This window comes from Semicossyphus pulcher, unplaced genomic scaffold (genome assembly GCF_022749685.1).
Source record: "Semicossyphus pulcher isolate SPU_LCO1_2020_fin unplaced genomic scaffold, fSemPul1.0.p SCAF_4, whole genome shotgun sequence".
NCBI classification, from domain to species: domain Eukaryota; kingdom Metazoa; phylum Chordata; class Actinopteri; order Labriformes; family Labridae; genus Semicossyphus; species Semicossyphus pulcher.
In genome coordinates this window covers 21,021,107-21,047,762 of record NW_027211715.1, presented here as the reverse complement: position 1 = coordinate 21,047,762, position 26,656 = coordinate 21,021,107, and the positions used below count along the sequence as shown (strand labels likewise).

The following is a 26,656-nucleotide window of genomic DNA, read 5'->3' as shown; positions in this document are numbered from 1 at the left end:
ACTTGGTACCTGAAGAAACATCCCATTATCTCAGCTTTTAGCAATGCTGTACGGCATGGGCGGCAAAATTATTCTAAAATGACAGATGAGCACTGTCTTTGTGGCATTTTTGTGTGGGCCAAACCTTCAGTAGCCCCTTGACCAGCAGGGGGCAGAGTATGCTGCTACACCGGCTGTTAAGGGGTTAAAAGGGAAACCACTATAAAAGTCACCATTTCTCCCTTACAAAAAGCAGAAAGACATTTCCCTTGAACTACATTATGGACTCTTTTCCACTTCCATCATCAGTCCAGTCATTCATTAGTCATCTGGTATAGGGGAGTTACAGTTTCCATGGTAGATATAGATGGGTCCAACACAGCGATAATACAACTGAAACACATCTCCATATCCGTGGTCCCTCCACCAGGTGCAAAGCTGTCGGTTCCATCCACAGGCCAGGGAGTAAAACAGTTCAGGATGCTCCATGCCGATCATGGTGAAGAAGTCCTGGTCTCCCAGATGGCCCCTGAAGCGATACTGGTCTGCTAGTTTGGCCACATTGTTCGGCTCCAGCAGCTGGTTGTAGAGAGCTGAGGCCCTCATAGCACCAAGGTCCAATAACATCACGCCACTGTTGAAGCCCGGGAGGCCGTCAGGAGGAGGTTCACCCACTCTGGTCTGAGGGTTCTCCTTACGGTACTGCCAGAAGGTGTGTCTGAGGAAAGAAGCACAGAGGTTGTCATGACAACGACAATGCGATGCAATATCTTGAATTTAAGTTTCGATCATTTCTGTTCGTAGCGGTATGGTAGCTGGTAAGATCAGCATTTTTAGGAGTAAAATTTCAAACAAGTACGGATGGAAGCTGGTTCCAGTTGGGAACCGGTTTCAAATTGTCATATCCGGAATAGACTACATTCTGAGCTTAGCAATTCAAGCTGACGTCTACAGTTGCATTGCAAAAGATGACATCAACCTCATGCGCCTACGCTGCTGGAAAGTGACAAAAAGATGGAGTCATGGTGGAGAGGAAGAAATGGTTCAAAATGTGGCTTCATTTCATGAAAAATTCAATGACTGACAGCAGTTGCTGCAGCTAGTTGTCACAACTCTAAAATTGTTCTGATACAGATACAAGTATAATGCGGTATTGGGTATCAAGGCAGTGTGCCAATATGATACAATAAAGTATTTGTATCTCAAAAAAGAAACTGTTTTCAGATATATGATCATGTGACCATAAACAACAAGTGTGTGTGAGTGTGATGAAGTTACAGCTACAAAAAAAGTCAGCAATCAGTGTTTTCAGCAATCAATATTTATATCTTTAATCGGACTAGTATTGGATGGATATCAGTATCAGCCAATACTCAACTCTACGAATCAGAATCTGTGCCAAGAAGGAAAAAAATGTTTTGCAGCGTCTCTAGTATAATGATAATTTCGAGTTCGAGTGTAAACTAAAGGATAAGCTAAAACCTAAATAAAAACGAGTGCTCTATAAATGTTTATTTTCATTTCATTCATTTTAGATGATGACAAACTGTTGCTAAAGTTGCTGCTACTCTGTAATGGAACAGATGGGTTGAAGCTGAAAAACTGTGCAGGCTTACTTTCACCAACATAGAAAATTGATCATTAATCAATTGGAAATCAATAAAGATTTGAACAGATACGCAAAATTGATAATGCCAATGGTAAAGAGCAGAGAGCAAGAAATCAAAAATGCTTTTTACAACTTTAACCAACACGTGTGAAAGACACATGCTTTGCTTTTCATGTTGCTGATTAACGCAAGGATCTTTCTGAATACGAACTCTGCAAAGTTTGGAACGTCTTCGGCAGCGGTGAAATGTCTCACCCATGTGCATGTTTGGGCTGTGATACGTTTAAACAAGTGAGGGTCATCTCTGTTTCAGTCCACATTTGCTGAACAAACAGCACTGAGGCCAAAAAAACAGGAAGAGAGCTGGTCCAGGAGTGTCGGAGCATGTTGGAGTGCCAGAGGCTTGTGCCAGCTCAGCGCCCTGTTCTGCCAACATACCCACTCTGAAGTAGCTCAAACAGAGCTTCATTCAAGCAGCATTTGTATGCACAGACGCGTGCACACATGAGTAAAGACCTTTGGTGGGATTTCTTGTTATTGTCTTGAGTCCAAATTTTAACTGGGCAGGAAGTTTTCGCGTAGTACAACAGATAGCACTTGCTTCATGTTATGTAATGCATGCTGTAATAAAGGGTCAGTATTTCTGGCACATTTGACTGATATGCCTGCCAGGAACAGTGCTGCAGTTGGCATGAAAAATGTGAAGCAGCTTTAACTTACAGCACTGAAACATAATATCTCAAATGAGCAAAATGAAGGTCATCGTTCAATCTAAAAGACGGGGTTGCAAAGAGATGATGCAATGGCATGAAGAAGATGACTGTGTGAAACATACTAGGGACCAGATGTTTAAAGTAAACTGAGCTACAGGAGAAAAGCGACACTGACGAAGTATATTTGTGAGAACACCAAAGAGGGAAGCAAGATTTGGATACGGGCCACTGTAACTGACCTAAGCTGGGACAGTCCTTCTGCATCCAGAAAAGATCACTTAAAAGCACTCTGTGTTTGTTTGCCTAAAGGACCCCTGATGAGTAAGTGTGTGTAATTTATCTCTCAGGAGAAAAAGACAAAATCCATTTGGGACAAATAAGAAACGCAGGAAATATATATCCCGTCTATATCTGTCATTTTTTTCTTACTGCACTTTCATGTTGCCGTGTTTGTTATTCTTCTATCGAGTCTGTGGAGACCACCGGCTTCAATGTTGTGGGTTTACAATTTTTTTATTTTTTGGGGGAGTGAAGTGTTGTCTTCAGGAAAGTACAAAACGTCCTTTTCTATACACTGACAGCTGATGCAACCATGTTTCATTCCCACAAAACACATGGATGAATGGCAGTGTCTTTTGCATGCAAGTGTACACGCACACACTCTCTACAGAATTCAGATTATTCCTAGTTTTGGCCAAGCGTGAGTAAACCTACAGTGGATTAAATATTAATGGCAAAATGTGTGGGCTTGAAACACATGGGGATAGAAGCCAGACACAAGTCTTGCACGGCAGTCAATTTTCTCAGAAATACAAAATGAAAGTAAATATACAATTAGTTCAGCTTTGCCTGCTCTCATGATGCAGATAAACACACGGGAATAATTATGATTCATATTGTGACTGACTTGATTAAGTCTAGTGGGAGCAGCAGATTCCCTGAATCACACGTTGATATTATTATGACCTATATAAAGCAGCTGTAGCTTGTCCGCACAGCTTTACACAGTCTGTTGGTTTGGTAGCTGGGGACTTGTGGCCCCTGCGGAGCATTTATCACTTGTAAGACATACACTGGGTCTACGTGCCCGGAGACACATTCGGGGTAAGCACACTCAGTGAGGGAACGTTTACACTGACTTTTCCCTTCTGTTGTTTAGACATAGGAATGTACCAAGTGGAAACACATTGCATTTGTTTATGATGGCTGTAATATGTGACTGACAGCACGCTGGCTTTGAGACATGTCAGACAGTGAAGCTAGCATTGCCATGAGAATCTGCAACAGGTGGTTGGAATTTAATGTGCACCATTTTTTTTTAAGAAATGTGATGAAAGCCAGAACTTTTTCAGTTTAAAAAAAAATAAAAAATTAGCAGTTCAAAGTGTAGTGAACTTAGCCTTGGAAATCAACCAATTGAGACTCCAGGAAGGTACTGCTACTAGCCAAGAAATAGCCACGCACATCGCTCCACGTACGATAGGCAATTGACACACTTACATTTTGGTTTGTTGGTTCTTAGAAAACTTGATAAATAAATAAGATCAAAAGATGCTACAAAGACCTCCCACCTTAACATACGTGGATGTTCTTAAGAAAGATGTAGGCGCAGAAAAGCACTGGCGAGCAAGCCAGATGCATGGAGGCATAGGATGACTGGATGACTGGTTGCCTGAGGACGACTGAATATAGCCAGATTGAATGGACTGTACTTGTGTAGAGCTTTTCTAGTCTTGCGACCACTCAAAGCTGCTTTTACACTACATGTCACATTCACCCATTCACACACTGATGGCCACTACGTAAAGTGCCCAACTGTCAATCAGTAATCATTCACACACCGCATTCAATTTGGTGTTCAGTGTCTGGCCCAAGGACACTTCAACATGTAGACTGAGGGAGCTGGGGATCGGACCGCCAACCTTTCAACTGAAGGACGAACAACTCTACCGCGGAGCCACAGCCGCCCCACAGATTAAGCTCTACTGCACAGAACCAGGTTAGCCGTTTCCTTGTTCTTCAAACTACTGAACTTTTGTGAAGCTTAATGTTGGATGGCGCAGAGCCTTCGACACTCTGTATATAAAAATGAGACCAACTTCTTTTCTCCATGTTGCTTCATGAAACTTATGTGAAGATAAACAACTGACATTTAAAGTCAATTATTCAGATTGGACATGGCAGGGAATCAAAGAACTTGCACTTTCTTGAAATTATACTATGATGATGTCAATAAAATCAACAGCATAAAATATGCGTGAAACTATTTCTTGTCGATTTTTTACATAAACAACATCAGGAACTACTTACAGACAAGCTGCAAGTGTTTACGATTACTTGCGTAAATACACCCCTCTTTTATCAAATACCTCCGTATTGTTTACAGTCTCATTTCAGGGCACAAGAAACCTGGAAAGAGTTCAGCCAGCTGTACACAATACCTTGACAAAAACACACTTTTATACAGAATGCAGCTCTGTTCTCTATAACAATAACTTCAGTTTTGTTCCTTTGTCCCAGCACACTCAAACCAGACTCAGGCAAACTCTTAGCTTAGACCATTAATCCTGCAAGTGCCTCTTCTTCTGCTCTGCCAAGACTGCCAAGTAAAGTGTCTTTCTTTCTCAGTCACGAAAGAATGAAAAGCATTAGCAGGTGACTGCGGGGACATTCTGTGCTGCTCCACCATACCAATGTGTCCTCCGCTTTGTTGTTCAGGGCGAGAAACAGCCTGCTCTCTGAAAGCAGCACAGAACCCTGGCGCTGACAGAGGGGAGTCTGGTTTTGGGGTAATCAAATGAAATGTCTGGTGCCTTTTATCACGATGTAGTTTGGCAACATGCAGGAGGTATATCAAAGAAGATTCCAGCATTAATGGGAAAGACGAGCCGACAAACAAGAATGCCTCGAAATCCAAGTTTATAGCATCGATTCATTTACCTCAGAATTCTAGCCAAGTATATTTCTGCCTTTGACACCTGTTTTCCATTAAGTTAGAGGATTACGATGGCACAATCTTTAAAGAACTATATAAGACTATTTAAAGAATTTACTACTTGTAAATCTTCTTTCTGATCAGAAAAGACCGTCCATGTGTGTCACAGTCGTACCCCTTTCCCACCTAAATTTAGCGTGTTGAGACCCGGGAAGACCCACTTATAAATGCAGATTGTCCCTTTTCCCATCTTTTCTGCTGCGTCACCGTCTGACAACACAAACGCGCCGGAGACAGGCTTAGTAAACGGTGGTTAGGTCTTTATTGTATCTATTACTCATTCAGTCTGTGTATCAAACTCGGCGCTGACAACTCTGGAACGATTGTTCTAACGCTGCTCCGATGGAGACGGGCGAAATTTGTAGCTGAGATGACAAGGATTCGCAGAAGTTACCGACGGAGCATAGCATGGCACTGGAAAGGGGGAGGAGCTTAGCGTGTCGACATGGGTTTTGTGTTTCCTTCAATGCTGATCGGAGCCAAGGCGATAATTACCCGGGTCTACTGCAGAGTTATTCGTCTGAATGCCGATTGTAGCCTTTCCCATTAAGCAAAGAAGCAGAGTTTTAGCAGGTTTTTTGACCAGTGGGAAAGCGGCTTAAGAGCGCTACATAGCTCAGAAACAACTGACCATAAAAAGACACATATGACCTTCTGCCAAATTAAATATTTCACTTTAAACAGTTGATTCCGTGTAAGAGCCAAAGCAGGGAATACGTGGGATGTATTACACAATGGAGACCCAATACACAAAGCATCAAGAGACTTCCTTCTTGCTAATGATTCTTTTAAGAGTGTGTGTGAGTTTGTGGCTGTGACTGACACTTATGTAAGTGGGTCTTGTCTCTTGGGTTTTTAAAGCATTACAAATGCAGCTGCAGGAGGAAAGACACAGGGCATTTTTTCCAATAATGAACTTTCAGTAGCCGGATGTGCTCTGAATGCAGCTGGTGGGAGGACGCGTTCTCCTGCATAATGCTCTGTCCATTAGCACCAACACAGAGTGAGAGCTGAGAGCCCACTCCACTCAACGCAGGAAAACACTCCAGTAGAGAGGGTGCACACACAATGCATCACTAATACCAAGGTTTAAAATTTAAATATTACAATGACCATGGACCAACGGATAACGAGCTAGCTCAGTGGGATAGAAAGATTTCACTGGCTGGATTATCTTCTAACGACTGCTGATGAGCTTGACAATGCTGGTGTGTTTTGGGGTGCAGTGCAGCAGCATGGACGGATTTTTGATGTTTCAGAAGCACAGCTGTGATTAAAATGTTTTCATCACACATCAGCTGAATGTTGCTTCCCTTATCCCTTGAACTGGGCTGTAACAATCCATCAAAAAACAGCTATAGGCCCTGACTGACATGGTGGATAGCAATATCCTTGAAATTCTTTTAAGGTATTTTTATCCTCGGATGCACTTCGAAAAAGGTGATGCCGTATGTCATTGTCTTCATCATCTCCAAAACACAAGAATGGGATATCCTTTGTATGCTGAGAGGCAAGACCTCCTGCTATGTTTTAAATGAGTGCGCCCGGGCCAACAGGAACTACAGTAGCAGGGGATTCCCAGGGTCAGTAACCCATTGAACCAGTCGAGTGGCGGGGCAGAGATACAGATCTGTTTGGAGATGCTGGTGCCAACTGGAGCCTGGCAGGAAGAGTACAGCTCCACTTCTAAAACCTGGCATCACTAACATTTACAGTTAGCAGAACAAGCCTCATTGTCTCACACGTATACAAACAAGTACGACCTGTTAACTGACGACGTACCTTTCCCCCAAATTTTTAAATCATGACAACCATGATATCCAACAAATCAGGGCAAAAGGCACTATATAATGGTGTATTAATAGGGATGTCCTTATCCAGCCCTTTTGGCCATAATCTCCGTCCAAATCTTTAAATATCTGTGGATTCGGTTACGCCTCTAATCTGATACCTAGATTTACTGACATTAGGGCTGCACAATAAATCGCAATGTCATTGTTATTGCAATTTGAGAATTTGCAAAAAAAATGTTTGTGCAATTAACAAGTCCAAATATTTGATGTAAACAAGCCATGCTTTTCATGAAGCATGCTACAATTTCATCTTTTGAATGGAGCCAAGAGTATGATGCCCAAGCGACTGGATGAAGCCCAAGCGAGCCATCAGATTATTTGGTTTCACCTTCGTGAGAAAAAAAAACTGCCTATTGGATTTATTGTGGATTCAGGAGGGACATGCAAACACAGGTATTGTATAACATGCAGACACTGGTGTGCACAAATATGCCAACATTCACACATTAATTTATACATATGAAATGAAATATTAATACATAATGTTAAATCCAGCTGTCAAATGCATTACACCTTAAAAATGCTATTATTTGGCCAAGCCAAGAGATCCGAAGCCAAACGTGAGTCACAATTTTTTTTTAATTCATCTTAATTCCTATTAGTCATTAGCAGCCACGACTCTTCCACCACCTGTCTGTGTGTTTATCTCAGCAAGCAGCTGCTGCCTGAAACCTCCCACCTGACCTTGCCTCATGTAGCCTTACAATCCCAAACACTGACACACACACACACACACACTCTCACAGTGACGTCCTGTTTTGATGCCGTCGCTGAGTGGAAAACAGTGAGGTAGACTAAACGTACCAGGCGTGTTTGTTTTACTATCTTGAAGAGAGGCGGAAAAATCGGCCGAGGAACAAAGAGCTCGAAGGTCTGTGTCCCATAACGTGCGCGCACACACACACACACACACACACACAGAAATTATTGCCAGTAATGAAGACATTTGGATTTAGATAAATAACAGCTGGTGTTTTTATTGAGTGTTTACCCAAAAGTAAATATGAGATAGAAAATCTGGCTCATAAGGAGGTAAACTGGGACAGATCGTATATAAAGTTGATGTGTACTCATTCACAAAACACAAAAAACTTCTACTCAACAACTTCCCAGACTGAGCGTGCCACCAGAAGCACAATTTTATCTCAACTATTGTAACATAATGACAACTTTTTTCCCCATTAAACAAAATACGCCAAATTTCTCACTGACTGACAACTGATGTATCGGCGGTTAAAATCGTTTGGACACAAACAGTTCATGAAAAAACACTAAAATGGCACAGACAAAGAATCCAACTAAGCTTTTTGGAGCTGAAGTATTGATTGTGACTTCAACACACACTCTTGAGCTTCATAAAAGGATGAAAACAATCATCTGAGAAGACAGCCTTTTCTTCTTTTCGAGCTGATGTGCAGGGCTGAGGATGAGAGGTTCCACCACGGGGCTCAATAAGTTTCTCTTTATTGATTTCAAATTCCCGGTGAAATTATACCAGTTACTAAAGGTTTTTAAGGATCCTTTTAGAGTGTTTGTCAGACTGTTTATTTTCTCCAGAGGGAGTCAGACAAACAGGCAAGGAGACGCGTTTGAACGACAGGATGATTTCAACACATTTTCAAACATCCAAATCTAGCTGCTATCATGGATCACTATCCTGCCTGTAAAAATATGCTACCAAGCAGTTAGTGGCTGGCTGATTTTGTAAAAACAATCAGGTTATCTTATATTATTGGGAGGCTATCACACGATGTACTTCTTTTTAATGACGCTTCAGGATAATCTGTTCTCGCTTGAAGAACTTTGCTTTAGTTTCATTTTCTGTCGCACCTTCAGCAGATTCTGCCTGGAAATGATGCAGAAACAGTAAGATGAATCAGGCACGACAGCACTGAAACATCATACAATACAGATTAACATGGTGTGTTACTGCTAAAACCTTCAGCCTCAAGAATCAGCCTCCTAACTCTTTATTTAAGGAGGATATGATGCAGGGTACTAGGGAGAAACCAAAGATCTGTCAAGCGCAACGTCATATTTTAATTGGTCTCGCTAAACTACTTTGCCTTTAATTCATCATGAAAATCCTTGACTTACACTCATTCCATGAATCATCAGAAAGGCAGATACTTGTTTCTGTTAAATGTTGCATCACAACATTTAATTTTAGCGTGTAGTTGTGTAATAGCGGGATGGTAACACTGCTGCAGTTCTTGAGAATGCATGAGAGACTGCTTATGTTCTTTCTCACTTACAAACCGAGAGAGAGAAAGTAACTGTGAAAGTGTAAACGAGGCCCATAAAAACCGAAATCCATCTGGGGTCAACAACAGTGAGTGTGATATGGTGGCTTTTAACCATTTAGTGAGAAATGTTTTAATAATGTTGCTGCTCTCACATACTTACCATAGTACCAAGAAATATTCAAGTTTTGAAGCTCCCAGGGACGAGCTCACAGTGAGGATACACTAGCTATGTCCCAATTCAGGGGCTGCATCCTTGAAGGGCGCATTTGAAGGCCGATTGCCTAACAGCGGCGCCATTTTGATGCACCCGACAAAATGCGCCCTCTTTTTCCCGGGCCACAAAGGATCCATCTGGTGAATCCTTCGCAGTCCAGTGTATCCCGAGATCCATTGCGTGGCAATTCAAACAAGATGGAGAAAGTTTTTGGTTTCAACTCAGCCGAATAGCTCGCGATACAAATATTAAAACACAAAAGGGGCCTTGATACTTTAAATTTTCTTTAAAATAATAGGTTAAGTTACGTGACGTTATGCTAGCTAGTAAGCCCGCCAGCTACCTGTTGCTAGGTGACTGGAGCGGAACTTTGTGACGCAAGGGTAAGGGCGGGAATAGCTGGTGACGCAAACAGGAAATCCTCCGCAGCCTTCGTAGGTCGTGTCCTTTGAAGGATGCAGCCCCTGGGCTGAGACACAGCTATTGAGTGATCAAAACAAGACAATGCCCTAATTGTTAGCGAATTTAGTGAATTGATATTGTTTTTGATCAGTCAAATGTTAAACTCAAGGACTGGGGTGTTTCCACAGACTTCTGGTTGAACGCATTTTATTATACCGGAAAAGATGTCCTCAAAGTTGAGGGGGAAAAAAACCTGGGAAAAACTTTGACAGACAAACATCTTGATCCTGAAAGGACTCTTAAGGCTGAGGCACCAAAATTAAAGCAGAGCCAATCTCATCATTTGAAAAGTACTAGATTTTTAAAGCTCCACGCCAGCTAAAAAGACTGCATGTACAGACAACATTGCCCACCTGTAGACTGGCTGCATCTCTCTGGCAATGCCCATCACCGCTCCAGGAGAAAAACGGTCAAATTCTTGGAAAAGGTCCCTGATGTTGGTCCTGTATTTCAGGTCCAGGTCAAGCTGCAGTATGCGCGTCAAACCTGAAAGAAGAGCACAACACATTTTGTTAGGCTGCAAACGGGAAGAAGAAAAAAATCATTAAAAACATTTTAACGTCTAAATAGTTCAAAGAATGGTTTTAGAGTAAGAAACCTCTGTCCACCCAATGTGGATAAATAATGAATAATAGTTTATTTTTAGCCAAGTTTAATAAATGACAATTAGAACCCCATTTATGACATCATCCCAGGAAATACACTTCTGAGTCAGATGTGCATGTAGGTTGAGTTTCTCTGAACACTAGCACATCATCCAGTGACTGCAAGCCTGATCCCATCTTAAGAGTTCTTCCAGGAAAAGATCACAGGAGGACATAAAGGCAGACACTGAGTTTTAAAGAGGGTCACACACTGAAAAGTTTGCTCAGCGGTGGTGTTTCTGCAAATCTACCAATAAACCGAAATGAAACATTCTTAAAAATGTCTAGAAATTGTGGAGAGAAATACTGAATGTAAAACTCAAACATGACGAAATGATTAAAACTGTGTCTTGTTTCTGGATGAAAAGGTAACAGCAGTATCCAGGATATTCAGAGCCTCATCTGTTCATTGTTTCGGCTTCCTATGTTTTGCTGGTTTCCATGGTGATGAAAGGATGGGAAATACTCATGAATTTTTGTGCCAAGGGAACAACGTGGTTATCAGACTGATCAAAACACTTTCAGGTTTCAATGACCTGTCTTTTTAGGGCAGTTAACACCTATCGTCTTTACAGAGGGTTGGTTTTGAAGCATGGCTGCATGGGTCGCTTGAACCATGGACCTTCAGTGCTCAATCTAACACAATTTCAGGTCTGTTTCAGTTTCAAAAAACTGTTGAACTTGCAAGCAAAATTTGTTACGATTATTATTTGCGTTGCATCATGCGTCCAGTATGCAAACGAGAGATATTTACGCTTGTTTGGTTTATGCTTAAACATGCAAAGTAAATAGATTTTTATCATCATGGCAGAATCTGAGCTTTATGTAGGCTTCTCTAATGGTGCTTTTAATGTATCATCTTTCTGCCGCACAGTTTATCTAGGACAACAATAAAAAGTATTTACAAAACACTGCAGATGTCTTGATTCTATAATTGTGTCCAACAAAACAAACAAACATCAAATAAAAACATCCTGATGTTTCTAAATATATAACAAGCCTCTCATGTTAGAGTTATCATGAAAAGAACTTACATGGCTGGGTTAAATACTTGATTCTGATTGGTTAATTATGGCATTCAGAGGTCTACTATTTCTCGATAGCAGACCGTGGCTATGAAGAACAGACAGTTGCTAGGGATGCGGCTCTAATCGCACAATCCAGAGGACTAACTGTAATCATATCAATCCGCTGAAAGAAGTCCGGTCAATTTGAAGTCGGTCTGTTTACAGAGGGAAAAAAGAAAAGAGCCGAAAACAGCGGAGAGAAAGCAATAAAGGTGAAACGATGCAAAAACTGAAGGCTACAACAGAGAGATCTACAAAACTGAAGAAGGCACATTAAGTAAACATTAAACGGAACACAGTACGGGATACGATGGTGTTTACAGACGGTGAATGGAAAAGAAAATGTCAACAGACTCAATCAGGTGCTGCGCTGAATCCTGCGGTTCCGTTCACAGTGTCTTACTTCACCACCAGTGGAAATGTTTCCATTTAATGTGCGTAAAAACAGCTAGGTTAGCTCATATTTCAGAAGGCTAGAGTTAAGCGTTGCTCTGGACAGCTCTGACTGATATTTATATAACTAATATTTGATGTCAAATAATTGATTCTGTAAGTAAACAGCTGTGTAATAGGAAGCCATTTAAAAAAAAACTCCTAACCTTGGTTTGGATACAGCCAACTGACATCAAACAATAAAGGTTCCTACATGCTGATATGGAGTCACCATGATTTTCTGTTGCACAGATATTTGAGTGGCGGTCTCAAAACAAGTGACAGAAAAAGAAGACTCAGCAATATGGCAGAGATGGCCTGTTTTCCGTGCTCTCCAAACAAGGAAGCGGCCGTCACAATGCTTTCATGTGCTGTGGCAACACAGAGGGGCTCGGACGAGTACTCTCCAATGGCCAGCTCTGTTAGTTTGTACTGACAGGGCTTAACTAGTGGGAGTATAACAGGAAGAGGGCCTGAAGTTGATACAACATTGTGATGTAGTGGGTTTGATGTTAGATCAGTGACTCAACACAATGTCGTGTGAAGGTGAAAGAAGGGCTTCGTGGTTCGGGCTGTGTTGTCACGAAGCATTATGTATATGATTTTACTAAAAATGTGACTTCAATATTTTACAAGACGAGTGTTTGCCATCTGGTACTACATACAATGCAGAGTGACCTTGACAGATGCCCTTTAAAGGTGTGTATTAAAGTTAATTTACTGGTGGATTTTTTCATGTGAAGATCATGGACTGTTTTAAAAGATGGACGACAGGACAGCTCCCTAAAAGGCAAGACAAAACATTTTGAGTGCCCCCTGCTGACTGGCTGCAGTATAGGTCATAAGGCCCGCCTCCTCCATGTTAACAGATGGGAGTCCAACTATAAAACCAAAATACACACCAAATACATTTTGCTCAAACATGGTTTGTGTAAGCATAGTTAGTTCTTATCATGCTGAATTACGTCCAAGTGGAGTGGAGGACGATCGGCGAGAGGAGACGTAACTAAAACCATCACTACAGTCATTGAAGTTTACATATCTGTGAACGTCTGCTTCAGACCAACACAAAGAAGCTGTTCTGCTGTCAAACACGCCGGTGTGCGGGATCTTTGCTGTTTTTTCGTTAAGTTCACCCGCCGATCTCTACTGCGCAGTCTCTGGCTCCAAATGATGTCACCATTGCAAGATGGCAGCGCCCGTCACGGGGGGTATTTTGGTATCACTTTCGTACAATGGGAGCAGATGGAGACGCGTCATTCATCTATATATACAGTCATTGGTGAAGATCAGTAAGTCAGTGACTGAAGCAGCCATGTCTGCACTGTGCTTGTCTCACACCACCTAAAGCTGTATGTGACTGAGATGAAGAACAGTGCAAACAATCCTCATGAACATGTGTCATTTTGATGATATAAAAGATGTTTGACGTCTTCCTGCCCAGTCTGCTAACAAAAGGGCAACTTGTTTCTTGTATTAGGTCTAAACTATGGACAGAGCACATTTTTTTCAAGCTATTTTCCAAATGTGTTGGTTGCACTAATGCTCACAGTGCTCTTTGTGATGTTACAAAACTCATTGCTGAAATCTGCCCGTCCAATTCACGACAAACAGAAGCATAAAAGAGAAAATAATTACCTTAAAAACCATGAAAGACAGATTCTGCAGTTGTTGTAAATAAGAGTATTAGATTTCAGGCTTGACAGCTTTTCTTGTTTATAGAGCGCTCGGTTAGAGCCTGAGGAGACAAGACAGAGGGTGCCAAAGAAAAGAAGACAGAAGGTGCGTTTCTCTTATTTATATCTTCTCTGGAGCTGTCAGTCACTGCTGCCTGGCTTCAACCTGCTCTGTAATGGATTATTGTCATAAAATAAAAAGGCTTTGAACTGAACTGTTGAGTAAATCACGGATCAACACATTTAGCTGGTTTATACATTCCTCACACAGTAACGTAGCAGTATTGTACAAGCAGCAGCTATCTCTTCACTCTTTTGTTGACATTGTGGGTACGTACAAATACAAGTTGTAGTGGTAAATGCAAAAAGAACATCATTATGGAGAAGCCCTCCTCCTACTGTACACTGTACCCAGATGCCCGGCCTCCCCTCAACCACACAGTATGTCCAGTGCTGACAAGGCATCTCCTGTTGTGTGCTGCATGTGTGAAAGGGCAACTGCCGACTTTATATGTGAACGTTTTATTCGAGGAAACTCCGGAATATTTATCTGTTTTAAGAAGAATAAGCACCCTGTGATCTGGCCGATAAAGAGGGTTGAAGTTAATCTTGATCAGGTGGGTCGGTGATGACATTTTATTGCAGGGATAACGTTGTTAGGCTTGCTTACAGCTCCCCGGAGGCTCTGGTCAGATCAGGCCGACCTGTTTGACCGAACCTCAACTCAGCCACAGCATCAAAACAACAGACACGCTGTTATCACATTATTTCAGGAAGAAAGTGGGTCAACCTTATTAAGACCTAATGTCCGTCTTGATGTGAGCACTTACAGGCTATATGTAAGGGTCATTGTTTGCTTCTTTTACCAACACTGGCTGGAAAACACCCTCCTTTTTGAGATTCAATTTCACCCCCAATAGCTTTCAGTGCATCTAAAAAACCATGTACTGCTGTTTGCAGTAAACAAAGTCCTTTAGTCTCACTAGTTAGAAGATGCTTCTAACAGAACAAGCAAAGGGAGAAGAAAGGCTCATATAAGATAGAAAGTTTCTTCCAACAAATCCCAATATAACTTTTAATAATTATTAATTTTGTAAACTTATTTTCACCTTTAAAACCTAGACACAATAGTGAGTCAGGAAAATAGAGGCTGCACTGTATTTATTGTAGATACTACATACATTCTGAATAGTCCCTCTCTCAATGTGAGGTGAAGTCATTTACATTCCACTCATCAATCCCACTCATGTTCGAACCTGGCCTGTTATTTTGTATTAATAGATCAAAGGGGAAGAGTTAAAAGCTCAGTGTTATCAGCTCTGGAGAAACCGGGTGGGAGGTTAACATCGAAGTCTACTGAAGATACAATTTGGTTCAAAAAGGCAAAAACACGGACTGTTAGAACTTCTGAAGTACTTAAAGCTAGTAGGATTTTGCTGCTCAACAAGCCCTGAGGAGACATGCAAATGAAGATAGAAACAATCACAGTAAAAGTGCATTTTGTAACTATGTGAAAACCAGTCGTTTAGCTAGGTTGCAGAGCTATTCACACGTTAGCAGTGTTGCTCCTACATAAGATGGAAAACAGAGGCTTCAGTTGTAGGAGAGACTCAAGTCTCAGCATGCTGAAGCCTCATGAGGGGATACGCAACATGGAACATCTCTCCATCAATAAAAACACTGTTTCTTAGGAACCTGAACATTAATTGCAACAGGTTTCCATTGTGTAACTTTATTTCTCATCCTCCAGGGACAGATGGCGTGAGCATAAAGTCCTCTTTAAACGCCGTTTGTCTACTGGCTGCTTTCATTGTGGTCTGTAAGCTAGTAGTTCGGTTTAGAAGTTTTCTATAAAAATAGGCCTGTTTAGACATTATTTTACATTTGTATTGAAATGTCTTCCCTTAGGTTACACTGAACAAACACCAGACAGACGTTGGTTTCCAAGTTTCCACTGGCTGGCTAAATAATCAATAATGTAATATCTTGTCATAGAGCTAGATGTCCAAACTGACCTCAGATTTAAATGGCATCGGTTACAGATGATTCAGTTAGCAACACTGTTGTTTCCTTGAATATAAAATTATGTGTGTGTGTGTTTTTCAATTTTGCATACAAGTTCACATTTTATGCAAAATTATAAAACTGTGAGACAAAGGTTCTATTTCCTTTGGCAAATACAAACAAACCCAAACTTGACACATTTATATCTTATTAACACCTATTATTATTATTATTGTGTTATCCCATTCAGCTATGCTTGGACTGTCAGTACTAGAAGCTTCTACAGAATAAATAGTTATCACTTTGACTCCACACGGAATGGAAACTTAAAGTCTTCTCACTAATTCATCAGCACCGTTTGTGCTGACATGACATCAGCCTGAAATCTGCAGACAGCTGGCATTAGCAACCTAGCACGGACAGACTGATTCAAGTAGAAAGCATCAAATATTTGTTAACTTCCACGGCAAAAAGTTTCCTGGCAATATATGTGGGGATGTTTGGCAAAGTCTCAATTAAAGTTGTTTTTTATTATGTCTTTATTATTGTTGATTAGTTGTTTGAGATTTGGTTGTTTTTTCACACAGTGAGTTTGATGCATGAAGAAGGTCCATGACTAAAAGGTCTCAGGAGCTGGACCAATTTTTTGGCTGACTGCCGGGGTCAACACATGGGTCTGTATGTGACTGACTGACTGACTGACTGACTGAGTGACGGTACTTTTACAGCCCTAGAGAGAGAGAGAGTTGCAACATTGCAATGGTGGATCATGGAGCATATTGGACCTCCACTGATGCGACTCTCTGTCTATACGACTCTGGATACTTTGTTCGGGGGGTAGGCGGGGCTGCTCCTTCGCTGCTCGTCCGCTATCCTCACCTACGTCCGCAGCGCACACCTGCTTTCACACGTGTTGTCATCGGCCTCATAAGGACAGTGCTTGTAACACATTGCCCACAAAAGCGCACATTGACCTGATGCGGGCAGCCACATACTAGGTTTTGACTTAGTCTTGTTAAACTGTAAAATGTCCCGTTCAATGTGGATGTTGTTCAGGGATAAAAAGCACAACAAAAAGAAGTAACATTATAATACACACCTGTTTTAGTTTCCCCATTATATCATACCACCTTCTTTGACGGTTTAATATTGAATCCTGGAGTGCTGTTCATTTCTTCTACTTCTTTTCTTCTCTTTTGACAACCAAATTAACCCCCTGTGATCGCAACATTTCCCACTTCACAAGTTACAGGATGTTACATTTCCAGCCCTCCCACTTGCAGCTGCTATTTATATTTGTGAAAACCACTTTTATTGCATTGTGCCATAATCATAATGATGTAATGTGTCTGCTGCGAGGCTCGCTGAATAAAGAGAGTTTCTGCATAATAGTTCAATCAAAGGAGGTTGATGTGGGGAAAACAACAATGGAAGAGGTTTGAGCACCATGCAGCCCCACTCTCTCTCTGTTAAGCAACCACATTATGCCCTTTATAGATAAAAGCATTCTTTAAATAGAAATGTCTGACCACTTGGACAGGGAGGCATATGAGGTTGATCAATAAGTTTTTCAAGGACACAGTGTGAGACAGCATCAGACAAACACCTCCACCTCCATACAAGGGAATGATGGGGAATAAAAAACGTCAGTCTTTCCGAAGACCCAATGCCACTCGACAGCTGAGTCAATCAGATTCCCAGTACCGCCATGTTTATAAAAAGATCTTAGCCACTGACAAACTCTTGAATGTTTTCATGATTCCGTCTAAATCACAACCTAAATAAACTTCAAAGCACAGAAACAGGATGACCGAAAGTGACCCCCTTGTACCCGCTGTGCACCTCAAGTTACAGTTTAAAAACCTTAAATGTGCTGGAGCCCTACTGTCTGCAACACTGACACTTCAGGTCTCCAATGCGTGCCTCTGGTGGCTCTTGATTCTCAAAAAGGACCATAAGTTTAGTTCATTTGAGGAGCGACGCCCAACGCTGCACATGCACTGAAGTGAACAACAACAGTGCACAGCAGAGGAGGCCGCTGGCATCGGTCAGCACCAACACGGGGGGCACTAATGTGGGCAGCGGTGACGGAACAGATCCTTCCTTCCTCACTCTGCAGGGCCTCTGCGGCGTGCCACGTGTCTCTTAGATACCTGCCCAACCTGCCCGCTCCCGCTGCGCTCTAGCAGTGCCAGCAGAGAGGAGTGAGCATCTGGGTGACTTTAAAACACAGCCTGCCACAGAATCAAAGCAAAGTACTAACTTTAAAGCTACTGCATAAAAGGTAACCATATGTATGTAAAAAGATACATAAGCTTTTTTCAGCCAGCAGCTAAATTAAGGTGTTTAGTAACTAAAACACAGTAGATTTGCCCTTGTTGTTCTTGTTGTTCCAGTACCACATTTAAAAAAAAATGCAGCCTGTTATCACTTTCACTCTTAATGACAGGATTTTAATACAAAGAATCTATCAAATTTAAGTTTTTAATGTCTTCTGTTTGAGGTTTATATAAGTAAGTTAAGTCTATATACAGTATATTTCTATTACGAGCCTTTGAAAAATGCAATACACCAATTCCTCATCTCTGGAACTTTGTTTCGAGAAAGATATTTTGCTGTACATGTAATTTTTTTAATTGTTTAGCACTTAACAAATGAGATTTCATGCAACCCAATTGGGGTGGTGGCAGTAATCCCAGAGATCAAAACCAAACTATCTGGATGGATAGTAAAACATACCAACTCATGTTAATGTTGATTTTTGGACTCTACAGAGGTGATTCAATCAGCTCTGAATCTAAAGGTAAAGCTGTAGTTATTAAAGGAGCAATTCACCCCTGGAAAAAGCCACTGTTAGTCAAAGCTGGTGTTCTCTGTAATCGATAATAGTTTAGCAAGCTCCCTGGACTCCTTCCATAATGGCATTAGCTCCTCAAAGTAGCATGATAGGACTGAAGTTGAAAATCGGCGAACTGGCCCTTTAAATATCAAATAAATATAATAAAAGGTGCTTTTCTTACTTTCAGGCATGATGTGATGCATGGCGACAGACAGGAAGAAGATGGCATCGCTGTAGTAGGCCCCAGAGCCAGCGCTGAAGTACTTCTGCATGGCCTCCACGATGGGGAACAGCTTCTGTGTGAGAGCCTCCACGTCATGGAACAACACCTGCCCGGCAGGTCAACACAGAGGAATCATATTAAAACAACATTGTTCAAACTGCAGTATAGACAGGAGATATAAGAATCTTCTAAAGGTATCATTTTGTTAGACTAGTGGTACATGTCGCATGAGACCATTGGTTTTTTTAATCAATTTTTCCTCAACCTTAAGACAACAGTGCAGGTTGAATTTCATCAAGCAGTTGTGAGAGACAGTGAAGGCATCACGTAAACTTCAACAAAGAGATTTTCCTATTCTTTGTGGGTGAGTATGTTTCACAATAAAAAACAGAATCACAATGTTTTAATCCATCACTATCGGCAAGGCTTCATTTTGTGATAACATCGGTTGTGCATGGGACATGTGAAGCCCCTTTTACACCGCGAGTTCAAGGCGGGATTATTATGCCTCTGTTACGCCTCGTCTTCTATGTAAAACGCACAGAGGTGGAATGGTGGGACAAAGTCGTTCTGAAACGGCGTCAGTGTAAATGGAACAGCACTGTGTGTGTATGTGAAGCAGGCGCTGTTTGTTTACACCTTGCGCACATTTTGCTTCCGCAACACTGGTACGCTATGTAAAAATGCACTGCCGGCATTGCATGGTTCAATGTAAAATGGCAAAGGCTTCGTGACTGCGGCGCTTCGTGACGCCGCTGTGGTGGAATTTGCGATGTAAAAACATGTTTTTACTTTTACAATAATCAAGTCCTGATATACGCCAAGACTGACGGATATAATTTTCTTAAAGAAGTAACTGGGTACATTAATGCCTCTTTGTCTGTACAGCTCAAAAGGTGGGAAGATTTGACCTTGAACGTGAAAAGTGACTAAGAAGAATTTGACACTACCTCGCACTTAACTACAGACAACAACTTGCCTCATGCAACCATTTAAATAAACCTTTAACTGGGCTGAATTAGATCCAAGAAATACGATTAGATAGAAGGTTAAATAAGTGTTTGCAACAACACTGCCTTCTGCGATGCTTCATATGATGGTCACACATTCATAAAACACCGTGATCTTGTGTTGCTCCTGAGCTGTAAATCCCTCGACAGCTGCGGGGCAGCAGTTTCTGCTCTGCTCGTGTGCAGTAGATATCTCTACAGATTACTGAAAGAGGATTTTATTAATGTAGTAAGCGGTGATTATCATTAAAGCTTCCTGCAGGAGGAAATAAATATGATGGTTTGGGACAAACAGTGTTTCCTGAGGAGAAGAGGACATTTGTGGTTTAGCCTGGCGTCAGTGAGCTTCAGATTAAACCTGCACAGTGTGGCAGTAATATAATAAATCAGAGCCATGTGCATCAATGGGCAAACACCATTTAATGATCGGGGCAGATTAAGGTAAGCTCTCAGTCGTTGTTGAAAATCACTGCTATTTTAGACTGCTGCTAGTAACCTGATGTAATAAACATAAGTCACTGCAGAGGATAGAATATCTAATGTTGCTAAAGACCTGATGAGTTACTTCAAAGGACACATTTTAACTTGATGTATTTAGTTTAACTCCTCCTTAATAACTTGGATGTGGATACATGAACTGCATCAGGCTGCAAATATCAGGAACTCTGTCCACTCTTTCATATGAACATATGCATTTGGTGGCACAGAGAATTAACACAACAGGGTGCGTCTACTTTAACTTCTTGTTGCTCTGGTAACCACATTTCACTCAACATAATACATCTTTAAATTGAAAGCTAATAATGTGTGTTTTCACCGTAAAAAACGCTGCCAGTCGACAGACGAACGACCGGAAGACAAGTTAGTAAAAATAAGGGGAACATTTTGCACAGTTGTGTCTCTTGGTTGAAAAGGTTTACAACAACCATGGATAATAAAAATAGCTGAGGACAGAAAACACTAATTCCTTCTTTTCTAACATGTGTATTTCTGGAGGACTCTTGTGCATTTCATAATATTTTGTTTGCTCCCCATTAACAATTCATGGAGAGACTTCACTCAAACCAGAAGTTTACAACTTTCTCCAAATGGCAACAATAAATGATGGAACAAGCTTTTAAAAAATTGGCTTTACACATTTTCTGAACATTTGATATGTTGATGAAATGGTTAGGAGAGACCTGGTTTCAACTCATTTGAATCTGGTTGAAAAGGAAATAATTTTTAAGAACTTAGAGATCGAGCATGGATTTTTTCCTGATAAATTGTGTTCTAGATGCTGTCGGCATCGTGTCATTCAAACACAAACACAAACACAGCCAGCTAGCTTGTAAGCCCTGTGTTTAGTGAGAGAGGGACATACAAATTTGAGAGCATTTCACTGGACGAAAAAAAAATTGCATGTGTGATCTCCAGTGCAGGATTAGTCATCAAGATTTTTTTTTAGGTTTTCCAGGAAATGACAAACTCTAGAATTCTCATTAAAAGTTCCTACAAAACATTTTTGTTTTTGTTGAGCCAGATAATGGCCGTTAGGTGACAATAAGGGAAAGACGTGTAATAAAAAAACTTCAGCATCTAGTTTGTTTGAGGAGAAGTAAATAATGAGCAAAATAAAAAATGAGCATAGCTATATTTGGACATTCACTTTCCACAGGACAAGTTCAACAGAAATCCTGCACACGTCTTTTATTCTGATCAAGAGGAACAGGAGCAGAGTTGCTGTGATCTGTTTGCAGATCATTCATAAGATGATCTCTACATAAAGAGAGGAAGATGTTAGGGCTTCCCCCTTTTATAATATTCCTATTCCAGATAATCTCCTAAAATAAAACTAGGAACCTGAGCAGGATTTTAAAAGTCGGAGTCAAATACCCACACTTTGCTTTATTCATGTCTGCACATTTGCATGAGATAACACACTGCTACAGGGCCTGGCATAAATAGGAATAATATAAAAGTGAATTGTTCAAATAAGTACTGGCTTGATTGCAAGAAGGACTCCAGTATGTTGTGTCATGAGGACTGTGTGGATGCTGGTTAGCAGTAATGAGCACAGCCTCCGGGCGGTGTGACTCCACAGGCTGTTTGTTCAATCCAGCACTGTTGGGAAGTCATGCAGGCTAAAGCTCTTGCGTAACAGCGGTTTTACCCTCACGCTCCTTTTAAGATAAATAATTAAAAAGGAATGACACTTGAGATGAGCGGACAAGGATGTCTACATGCTCAAAGACATCCCTCTCTACGGCCCCGGGGAGTCCCTGTCCCATCTGTAACTTTGTGTGCAGAGAGAGAGGACACAGTGGCAGGGCTTGTGTCAGAGGATGCAGAACATTATTTCATGATTCAGTATCCTTATTTATGATGCTTAAAAGCACTGGTCTGGAATAACACCATGCAAATGATTAAACCACTGGCTGTACAACCTGCTGGAGCAATGCAGGCACAGTTGGAGCATTTGAAAGAGTTGAGAGAACCCCAGGCCACTGTGTACCAATGTGTCTCATAAATTATCATTTTTTTGGGGTGCATTTAGTGCATATATTTGAGAGTGGACATTAGACAGACGATAGGAAGTGAGGTGACAAGGGTGAGCAAGAAAAACGTTTTGCTTCCTGTTCACTTGAGCCAAAGATATGCTTCAGGTTGTTTAGAAACTTAACTTTTCATAGTTTATCTGTACCAACAAATAAAAAAAAATCATCTTATTTTCCATTTTTAAAAAGTGCATCACATATATTGGTCACAATTATTTACTGACCAAATTATATCCTGAACCGATACTCTGTTCAGGCTGATACTCATTAATATAAAAAAATCTAATAAAATATTGGCTGATTGTAATTATTTTCAGCTAAACAAACAATCTTGATATGATCACTAAGACTGATTTTTGTTTCTACAGAATTGTGATCAAGCTAAATATAAAATGAGCTTCTCAGTGCTCTCTGGTGGACAATCTAGGGATGTCACAGGACATTTTTCCACTGCTGATTATGAATGACTGGTGATGATGCTCAATATCTGCGGAGGGCTGCTGCATTCACGTGGCTACGGTCAGACAAAAAACGGCAAACCAGATATCATTGTAGAGGACAAAAGCGGGACGGGGAAACTCGGTAAGGCCAGCAGAAGAGAACTAGCCATGTTAGCGGTAGATGGCTTTGCTGTCTAAAGTTATAAAATCTTATCTTCAGTGCCACAAAATTCTGGGTTAGCTTTTAATTTTAAACTATATCCTACGCAGCAACACTTCAAAAGTATGCTTTTTCTGACAGCCGCCTGGCTGACTGTAAGTAAATGCAAAAAATGATTTTCTTGTTGCCAAAATGTTGCATATTACTAATACTGCTTTATATCTTTGATAGTTAAACACAGGGTTCTGGCTGAGTCATACTTTAAAGGAAGGATCATCTCTGTATTTCTGAGAAAGAGACCTTGCCTTCCTCTCCAACACCATTGTAACACAATGGATCCCTTATATTGGTTTAGCAGGTCTAACAGCACTTTGCCATCACTGAATGGTAAACTTAAGTATTATTTTACGTTACGCACTTCAGCTGTGCTCCTACAGGACTCAGTCTGAGGAAAGAGAGTGAAATGAGCAGGAAACAATCTGACCAAAAGCTCAAAACTGCCAAGATGCCAAGCTGAGCAAACCTCTAACCAATCCAAAGCAGGTAGGGGATCATCCTGAGCTAATACAGGGCTGTCACATCCACCAGATGTTCATGTGAGGAGAGACTCCTGAGAAAAAAGGCCTAGCCGGTCAGGGTGATTGTGATCTGCATATGAAATTAATAAATACGTTTTTTTTGTTTTTTGCTCTGTGACAGATACAAAAGGGGAGAAACAGGGCTGGACGTTGCACGCAACAGAAAGCCCAACAGAGAGGGGACATAATCGTCTGTTTTGGCAGAGGGAGAAGAGTAGGGGAGGGATATCCCCATTAGTGAGGTATGACTTTGGTGGACCAACACTGCCCCCCTGTGTTTCAACTTTAAACTGCACCTATAGCCAATCTATTACTCAGGGAGGATGCCTGGTTAAACAGTCAGTATACTTAAAGTGATTTCAAACACTGAAATATTAAAATTTGTTTGTGATACATTAAATAGAGCTGAATACATTTTTGTAGGTCCGTCTCTCTGGCACTATTTCACTACAAAAATCTAACAGTAACTTTATTTTATCTGCCCCGCTAAGCTCAAGAAATACATACTGTGAAATCTCAATACATACGACTACATTCAAGTGACATCAATGCACATTAAAAATAAAAATAAAATCATGATAAAGCCAAGCATTTTGATTTCCTACCTCGTACTTAAACGTTGAATCAAGGAGAAGTTCTTGCAGCATCCTCTCTCCCAGTTCTTTGCTGGCCTGGTCGCTAACAAAATGGAGCACCAACACCTCTCCTTCCTGGAAGCGTGCATGCTTAACCATAGACAACATGGCCACCCTGAACTTGTCCTGCAGGCTGCGGCTCTTGTCCACCTTGGTGAACATCATGAGTGCATGGTAGTGTTGATCCACACTTTCACTGTCCCCTCTCCTGGAGGAAAACCCCTCGCTCTCTCCTCCTACATCTCGCTCTTCCCCTCCTTGCACCTCAGATCCAGCCGGGTGTGTGAGCCTGGTGTCCACAGTCAGGTCTGCGTCATTTCTGTTGGTGTTGAGGCTGGCCTGGTTCTGCTTGATCCTCTTTGTGGTGCTGGAGAAGTTTTGCCTCTCTGAGCCAAAGTAGTAAAAAGCTACAACTGCCAGTGCAGCAGCCAAGAGAAGCACGAACTGATAGGACCTGAAAGTACTGATCCTTCCCATGATTCTTGCTACCAGTCTTAGGAGGCCCATATCTCCCTGTTGGTGTCAGGAGAACGGGGGTGTTATTTTTTGAGAGTTGCCAGAATTGTCCTGTAAGAGAAAGAAAATGTATTATTGTCATAGTCAAAATTCTGCTATTTTATTTAACAATGTAAATGGGATATGTTTACAAGTGTGTATTTTAAATATTTTTATTATTTTATTTGTAAATATTATTGTAATGCATTTCATATTATTTTCTTAAAGCCTTTACAATTAAACATTTGTCTTTTTGTTTTCTCTTTGCATAAATGACTAACATTAGGTTGCATATATTTTAAAACGTTGTCCCTATTTTGCAGTGGTGGAAGATGTTATCAGATCTTCTGAGTTAAAGCAAATAATCCCACAGTGTAGAAATACAAGTGAAAGCCCTGTATTCAATTCTTACTTCAGCATCAAAATATACTTAAAGTACCACAAGTACAGGAAAGTATCAATTATTTTACCCTTCAGTAGGCGCTATAGAACACTGTATGCCAAAACAACCAGCCACAAAAACAGTTTCTTCCCACAGGCTGTCACTCTGATGAACACTTAACAGTCACAGAGTGTTAGAACAATCAGTGTGGAAAAACCTGTCACCTGTAAATAAGACAGTTTATTGTTCATCTTAACGTATGGACACACGTTTTATTCATATAAATTTCATCCGTCATCTGTCATGAATCTATGCACACTTTTTTTTTTACTGGAAATACTGGAAACTATCTACCCCATGCAAGTTAACCCATCTGTTACATAATTACATATTTTTTCTAAATCATATTATATATTTCCGTCTTTCGCAGGCTTGTAGATACTAGTTGAGTATTTAATGTTTACTCTAGGCTAGTAGTTTAATTTGTAATATTTAATGTTTAAGTGTACATAGAGAGCTAGTTAAACCGGAGTCAAATTCCTTGTACGTGTACATACCTGGCCAATAAACTGATTCTGAGCTAATGTTGACAACTTTGGTGGAGTAAAGAGCAAACTCTACAATAAACTGAAATGTAGTGGGGTAGAAGTATAAAGTAACATAAAATAGAAATACTCAAGGTAACTACAAGTACCTCAAAATTGTTCTTCAGTAGCTATGCGAGATATTTACATTCCGCCTCTCCCATGTTGTTTGTCATGTTAGGAGGGGGATGCTGGCTTTGCACGAGCTCAGCAGTCTGCAAACATTTCTTTCATAACATTTCGCGCCAATGTTGCACCGTAAACGCTGACGCATACAAAACTATAACATCTGCTTGTTAGCATGCACATAAAACAAAGTTAGTATTTACAGAAAATTAACAGAAGTGCATCCACTTGCCTGTCTCATTTCGTTGATCTCTGCAGGTCTATCTTGACAGCCTGTTCGAGGATTATGTTGCCCAGAGTTACTCGATCCTCCACTCTGTGAAGCATTAAACATTTACTTTAGCTATCAACTTTACCATACACTGAAATTTGAAATTTGAATGAAATATGAACCATCGGTGTGCACGAAATGTCATTTAAATCAACATGTCTGCAATAGCTGCAAAAAAGCGACGACCTGTTGACATACCAACTGCCAACGAGGATGCTAGGTTAGCAAACAAGGACTTTGCAGCTTGATGTGATTTGTTGAGTTGCCGTCCGACGCTTGTTTAGCTATAGCACAAATATATGCCCTGTTTGACTGTTTAACATAATCGATGCATCTTTGCATACATTTCACGCTATTAAATTAATACGGTGTTTGCATGGCTTTGTGATATCAAGAAGAAAAACCGCAATAAGACTTTTGGCGAAACCACCAGCTAGCAGCCTAGCAACAAAATACTGTGACACAACCACTTTAACCACGCC

At 40.9% G+C, this 26,656-nt stretch overlaps 1 protein-coding gene across 2 annotated transcripts; it reads right to left on the bottom strand.

Moving 5' to 3' along the window:
• xxylt1 (xyloside xylosyltransferase 1) lies at window positions 1–24,823 on the bottom strand. 2 transcript variants are annotated; one of them, XM_069679333.1, is made up of 5 exons: window positions 24,537–24,823; window positions 24,287–24,506; window positions 18,915–19,062; window positions 10,425–10,557; window positions 1–697 (listed from the first exon to the last, which is right to left on the bottom strand). In XM_069679333.1, the coding sequence occupies exons 1-5, from the start codon at window positions 24,821–24,823 to the stop codon at window positions 301–303; spliced, it is 1,185 nt and encodes a 394-aa protein (XP_069535434.1). In that variant the 3' UTR covers window positions 1–300. The 2 variants fall into 2 exon arrangements, with proteins under 2 accessions (XP_069535434.1, XP_069535433.1); XM_069679332.1 differs by having other exon boundaries at window positions 24,287–24,823.
• Between the last annotated feature and the right edge of the window lie 1,833 nt (window positions 24,824–26,656).

Bases quoted from the DNA above. Each gene is read 5' to 3' on its own strand.
- xxylt1 (XM_069679332.1), bottom strand. From the start codon at position 24,823: ATGGGCCTCCTAAGACTGGTAGCAAGAATCATGGGAAGGATCAGTACT. The intron at 10,558-18,914 runs GTAAGAAAAGCA...CTCTTCTTTCAG, and splicing joins GCATCACATCATGCCTGAAA to GTTTGACGCGCATACTGCAG. The intron at 698-10,424 runs GTGGGCAATGTT...TTCTTTCCTCAG, and splicing joins GAGATGCAGCCAGTCTACAG to ACACACCTTCTGGCAGTACC.